The sequence below is a fragment of the Argiope bruennichi genome, chromosome 3 (assembly GCF_947563725.1).
Source record: "Argiope bruennichi chromosome 3, qqArgBrue1.1, whole genome shotgun sequence".
In the NCBI taxonomy this organism is placed as follows: Eukaryota; Metazoa; Arthropoda; class Arachnida; order Araneae; family Araneidae; genus Argiope; species Argiope bruennichi.
The window spans coordinates 106,138,870-106,146,138 of record NC_079153.1 but is presented as its reverse complement, the minus strand read 5'-3'; the positions used below and the strand labels follow the sequence as shown (position 1 = coordinate 106,146,138).

Below are 7,269 nucleotides of genomic sequence, written 5' to 3'. Positions count from 1 at the left end.
TCATCCGGGGTAGGAAATTTAATTCTTATAGATGGCATTATAAACCATATGGTTTACTTAGATACACTTCGCAGTAATCTAAAGGAAAGTGCTAAACATTTAAGTTTAGATGGAAATTTCATTTTCCAGTAGGACAATAGCCCCAAACATAATGCTTGTAAAGTCAAAACGTTTTTTTTTTTCTTTTTCATTGTAAACAGCAGTTACACACACTACCACAGTACCACTCAAAGCCATAAAATATTCGTGGGTCATATTCGAGAAAGTGGTGCAAAAACACAAAATTGAAAACAAAACTTATTTAAAACAAGTGGTGCAAGAAAAATTGGATAAAATATCTTCAGATACCTCCAAAAATTGGTCGAATCGGTACCATGACGTTTAGAGGCCATTATAAAAGTCAAAAGACATGCAACTTAACAGTAACACTTTGTTTCTATGCGAGATATTGCAAAAATTTCATTGGTGTACTCTCAATTTTTTGAGACAAAAATCCGAGTATATTTATTCAAAATGCATCTGAATTTTTTTAATTTAAAAGTTTTTCGTTGTTCTTTCTTTATTTTTACTCTAAATTAAACCATTTGTTATGAGTAAAAATAAAAACATGTTTGCACTTCCCGGTAATGTGTTGTTTATATTGAAAGTCGGATTTATCAAATAAAAGTAAGGTGTATTCTCAATTTTTTGAGCCACTGTATATCCAGATTCCATCAAGAAACATTAAAAATATTATTAAGACTTAAAAATTAACATTGTATGTTTCCAATAATTGTACAAAATATATCATAAAAAATTGTCTTATACGCCATTGCCATTTCATTTTGGCATAAGATATTTTTTTGCATCCTGATAGGCATGGGGTGATATAACCTAATGATAATTTAGGAATAACAATAGTATATTATATAATTTATTATTATTTTTTCTGGTGTGATAATTTTAACTACAAAGGAGTTATTAATTGAGGATCAGTCATATATTATGTTTTAAATTAAAACTTAATTATCATAGGGAAGGGCACTAATTTATTATTTTTCTTCAAATACCTATTGAAACATTGCGAATAAAATTAAGCTCTCTATTAGGGCACCTCAATACAATTTATATTCTTTGATGTTTTATGAATACTCATAAAATATGCAGAATATCACAGGTTTGGGGAGTAGATACTATCACTAATGCGATAAATTTTGTATTTAATACTAAGCCCGTTGTTATGTCGTTTAATTTATACAATTTTTTTCGCTTTGGTTGAACGTGTATTCATTTCAGCTATTTTTTCTCCACAGATGTTTCTGGACATCCGGAATTTGAGAGAACTACTACAGAAAATGAAGGGATACTATCATTCCTCAAGTAGGAACACCTTAAAATCTGAAGGAAAGTAATTTAATATATCAAACAATTCGTTTTAAAGAAAAAAAAAATCAGATAAAATGAAAATGATATGAAATGACAAAAACGGCAGATAAATAAATGGTTTTTCAATAATTCTTCCTCGAAAAAAAAGGAACATAGAAAAGACTATTGCATAAAATAAATTGTACAGTTATCGACTCTCGAAAATTGATCAACCTGATTGAAATTATGTTGCTTATAAAATTAAAGGAAATATTTCTAATAATTCAGAAATTGTGGAGCTGCGGAAAAATTAACAAATAATTCCATTGAAGAACTAGTATATATCGAGATGTAACTTTTAGTATTTAAGTATATAATAATATTATTAACTGGTTTTAAAGGAATCGATATCAAAATGGAGGAAATGGATCTTGAAATGTACATAAATGCTTCTATGAATGAAAATTTCCTGTCGAATCAGAGTCATACCAATTTCAGTCATGCTACAATCTTTAGAACCAATACTGAAATTGACTATCCCTACTTTGGCGATTACTTGGCACAGTTTCAGAGAGGTTACAGTGCCATCCATGGCTATCTCAGTTTTGCTTTCTGTATATTTGGAATTACTGCAAATATTCTGAATATTATTGTGCTTACACGGAAGAATATGATCTCACCAACTAATGCCATACTGACTGGCATCGCTGTAGCCGATATGCTAGTAATGTTGTCATATCTCCCATTCACATTCCACAACTACATTCGGCGTGATTTGGATGAAACAGAAAAGTTTTCATATGGTTGGACTGTCTTTACCTTGTTTCACGCACATTTTACTGTCGTAAACCATACAATTTCTACATGGCTGACAGTAACGGTCGCCATTTGGCGATTCTTGGCGGTGAGTTTTCCTCAAAATTCATCTATATGGTGCTGCATGGCAAGAGCCAAATGTGCCATTGCTGCAACCTATATCATGTCTGCAGTGTTTTGTATACCAGTCTATCTAACATTCACTGTATCAGTATTCAGAGGTGATGATGGCGAAATTATGTACCGAGTTGACTTCAGTCATATTGCACAAAGACATAACAGACTTTTAGAAAAGATCAATTTCTGGATCTTTAGCGTCATCACGAAGTTGGTACCATGCGTTGCCCTCACAGGAATCAGCTTAGGACTGATTAAGGTACTCTATGAACGTAACAAACGACGCCAAATATTGAAAGGAACTGCTGAAGCTGACAAAAATCACGATAGGACAACTCGCATGCTCCTTGCGGTATTGCTACTTTTCTTACTCACCGAATTTCCATCAGGATTGCTAGCACTCTTGAGTGGAATTCTTGGAATCGACTTCTTTAACAATGTGTATGTGAATTTTGGTGACACAATGGATGCATTAGCATTGATTAACAGTGCAATTAACTTTATCATCTATTGCTCCATGAGTCAACAATTTCGCAACACTTTTGCTTACCTCTTTTTTCCAAGCTGTTTTAAAAATATATCAAATGGAGCAGCAGCTTCTGTCTAAAAGGCGCAAATCCAAAAGAAATACAGCTTTTAGAATTGCTGCATGCCTGCTTGGTATTATTGTATATGCATCTGAATTACTTAGAAAATGTTTGTTTATAGCAGTAGTTCTTGAGATTCGAAACTCGAAGCAAGACAGCTTAGTGCAGTAAATGTTCTTGTTGTTTCTGAAGCTACACAAGTACCTTCTTAAAATATGAACATAAGATATATATGTTATTAATAATCTCGTATTTCTGTCCAACTCGCGAGTAAAATAAACATTTATGATTAGTAATAGCAATATTTCACTGAGAGAACTCGTTTATTTATTCATTAATAGTGACTCGCATCATCGTCTTCATTTTCTTCGATGTTTATCTCGACTGAATTTGAACAATTAATGAAGCTGAAGGTCATACAGTGTTATTTAAGTGATTATGCAGCTCTCGCTTGAAATGTATCAGTGTTTAAGTGTATTAGGTAGTGAAATGAAAGATGATCGTTTTAAAAGAAAATAAAGATGTTTAAGATTCTGAAAAACTCAACGCCATTCTGAGACAATATATGTTCATGATACTCTGCATATAAGACTAACTTGAATACTCATTCCGATTTAAATAACGATGAAACTGATGAAGAATTATAAAGAATTCAAGACTCCCCATCCATTATTAGTGTGAATACCATACAAAATATTCATAATATACTGGGTATTTGGATTTTGAACAAAATGCACATTTTGTGGTACAATTACTACTGAACCATTTTGCATAATAAACTACATGCATAAGATACTATGGCTGTTTGGATTCTGATCAAAATACACATTTTGTGGTAAAATCAATACTGAGCCATTTTCAATTTACATAGAAAACAAAGATATCATTCACAAATTTTTACATGTTTCTATCAGGTCTGATTCGAAAAAAAATTAATAATGGCTACCTAACTGGACTTCTCTACTGTGTTATGTGGTTGAAAAATTATTACATCATTTGTATTGCATTCAACTTTAAATTCCCATTATGAGAAACCTGTGCATTTTGATTGAACAATTGTATAATTTTAAAGCATTTTTCGTTATAAAAAAATGCTAGTTCTTAAAAACTTATGAATATTTTCCGGGGCTCCTTTAAATAATTATTTTTGAATCAAACTCTAATTAAATAAAGTATATTATTTGCCTAGACATTTTTGATAATCAAAATACACAGGTTTATCAATAAGATATATCAATCAACGTTGAGTAAGACATTCGCACAAATATTAAACAAATATATGGTTTGCCAATTGCTCATTTGTCAATTACATCACTGTTGTAATGAATTCAGTGTATTATATAGAATTTGTTTTTGTTCTGTAACTTATTCTCGTGTATTTATTGAATAAATTTCTATTATCGATCAATCTACTTAGCATTTTATATCTATAAAATTGATATTATTTGTTGAAATATTATTTCAGTATATTTTATACAGAAATTTTAAAATTAAATATTATTTTTTCTTTACTTCATAAATTTTGGAATACACATTTTTTAACTCTTTTAATATAAAGATTTCTTAGATGTTTAGGAATTTTCGAAAGCAATCATATTTTATCCATATTTTAATACAAGACATAGAATAAAGTATTAATTTGGAATATTTCTACCAAAAGAACTAACAACACTGAATATAAATCAAGATTCAGTATAAATTCAAGCAGTATAAATTGATTTAATGATGGTATTATAAGGATTATCGATCACAAGATCTAGGTGATAAAAGCTATCATAAAATGGTTTAACACAATTTTTTTTGTTTGCTATGACGTAATAATCTTTCGATCTGAAACTATAAGAAAGTTTAAGAAGAATGTATATCTGCTGTCACTTTGTGCTGGTTGGTTGATTTATGTCTCTGTTTAAACTTTCATAACATGTTCCGCTTTCTTTAAAAAAATTAGAATTGCTTCAGATATTTCCTAGTATTATTCTATAACCCATTGCAGCAGGTCGTCTTTCAATAAGAATTCAATTTTAGACCAAAAACCGATTATATTTTTTAGGAGATATTTCTTAGAAACTCCTTGAAGATCACATGCATTGGTGAATTTTGCATTTTATCAGTTCAAATGGATAATACGAAGTGTTTCTTCAATTTTAGTTAATAAATGATCTTTTACAGACGAAATAAATTATTTGTCTCATTATTCATAGTACGAAACAAAACTATTATTATTTGCCTCGTCATATTATCACAACCATTTATTTTCAAATAAAATCAGATTGTATAGTTTCGTATTATATTTTATTAAAAATCACTACATATTTTTAAACTAAACATTTTTGTTTGCTAGCGCTTTCGGCTCCTGCTGTTTAGATTTGGTTCTTTTCATAAGAATACTTATTTTACAAACTAATTTTTTTGGTAAAGACAAACTTCGTTTTTACTCTTTATAATCAATACTTATAATAATTTTCAATTATTTATCTTATTCCCTCTTTCTAAAAAAATATGGTATAGTTCACCCATTACATTTATAGTATAAAATTACATGCAGGGGGGGACACCTCAGAAAATGAAATAAGAAAGTTTTCTTTTTCTTCATTGGCTTTCACATTTGGATAATAATGCTGCATGTTCGAATTACTTGCATTCCAGTGGCGCCCTATATCTGCAACAGCATCTTGTGTTTTCAAATTGAAATTCATTCAACTATCTGGATGCTGGTGGCGAGTTTAACTTCAGTGTTTTTTTTTTTTTTTTTTTTTTTTGCGATATTATACATTTACAGTACCAGTTAAGAAGAGTTACAATATTTTTTGAGTTATAATGTTAGTTAAGAATAGAATATTTACTGACAATTTATATAAACCCGATTTAAAATGCGAAATTATTTCACTTGAATCGAGATTTAATATTGTCTAAATTTTTTTCGGAAAAGTGCTAAATTTTACAGTAACTGTTTCTCAAGATGAAATTTTGTATTATTGGTATGAAGAATCTTAGAAGAATGTTGGTTACTCATTTGTTTTGTTACTATTATTTTAACAATTATTTAATGCAATTTATTTAATATATATGGTAGCATTTTCCGGTAGATTTCGACACTATCGTACAGTGAATTTCGGAAGGCAACTATATGAAGGCTGGAAATGATATGCCAATTATTTATATTATACTATGATTTACCATTTCCAGTGGATCAATTTTACTGAAAAATGCCAGTTTCTAGATTTAGAGTTTTCAAGACAACATATATAGCTTTCTTTGTTTTAATTTCCACACTATTTTACACTTGTTATTTTCCTCTTCGATACTTCTTACTTCATCCAAATTTTAACTATTTTCAGATGTTTATTAATGTATATATAAGTAAAAACAAAGCTACTTTATTAATAAATTGGTGAATTTTTTCTAATTCTGGCTTATTTTAATTGTACAACATTTTCGGGGAAAACGATTTATTATTTATACACTACATGCATTGTACATACAAAACACAGTAGTGCTTCCAAAGAAAATATAATTAAATTTCTGGTATCTTAGAAATGTTTAAGATAAAGGGAAGAAAAAAAGGCATAGAAATATTTTTTTCAAATATATATACATGCAAAAAATAGGCATGCTTGATTTCAGCTTAAGCGTAAAAGCATAGTTTCACTTATAGAATTTATTGAAATCTAATAGAATTACTTCTTGCAAATAAAAGTTGAACAGTAAATTTTATAAGAAAAAAATCTTTCCTCACCACCCCTAAAGATTGCAACTGTTTTTATTTCAGTAAATACAAAGTTTACTTATGTCAAAAATAATAACTTCATATACAAAAAAACTTAATACTGCAGTTTAAAATGCTTTCTATATCTGTTTTGTTTGTAATGAATAATTTAAATTCAAAAATATGCACACAGTGCGACTAACAGCGCTGTGTCTGACATATAATTGCAAAACAAACTTTGTTCTCAATTAGAGAATCATTTAATATCGCATTAATGTGTATTATTGGGATAATAAGTTGTATAGAAGTTATGTGTATAGCTATGAAAAATATAACCGTTTATGAGCATTTGTTTTTAAAGACATTATGCTGAAATAAAAAAAGGAAATTCTTAAAGAAACTGAAATTTAAAAAACATTTGGAATCTAATAAATATTTAACAAAATGATTGATTGTATGCCAAAAGATTAATAATGAACAATAACAAATTTATCATATTCGTTTACAAATTATTGGCGAATTAATATAAAGCTATTTCTTCAAGGAATTTTTTGAGTTAACATCTTTGAATCATAATTAATTTTTGAAATGTAATAATGATATATAGTCTTCAAAGCACTCAAATGTCTTAAAACTGAAAAACCATTTCTAAATTTTGAAAAAACCATTTCTAAATTTTGAAAAAACCATTTCTAAATT

General features: G+C 28.8%; 1 protein-coding gene across 1 annotated transcript; it reads left to right on the top strand.

Moving 5' to 3' along the window:
* The first annotated feature begins 1,598 nt into the window (after positions 1–1,598).
* Positions 1,599–3,904, top strand: LOC129963720 (G-protein coupled receptor dmsr-1-like). The gene has a single exon (XM_056078241.1). It carries the CDS (start codon positions 1,760–1,762, stop codon positions 2,882–2,884), a length of 1,125 nt encoding a protein of 374 aa, XP_055934216.1. The 5' UTR covers positions 1,599–1,759; the 3' UTR covers positions 2,885–3,904.
* The last annotated feature ends 3,365 nt before the right edge of the window (positions 3,905–7,269 follow it).

What these genes read in the sequence shown, in the direction of transcription:
- LOC129963720 (XM_056078241.1), top strand. Translation starts at nt 1,760, where the DNA reads ATGGAGGAAATGGATCTTGAAATGTACATAAATGCTTCTATGAATGAA.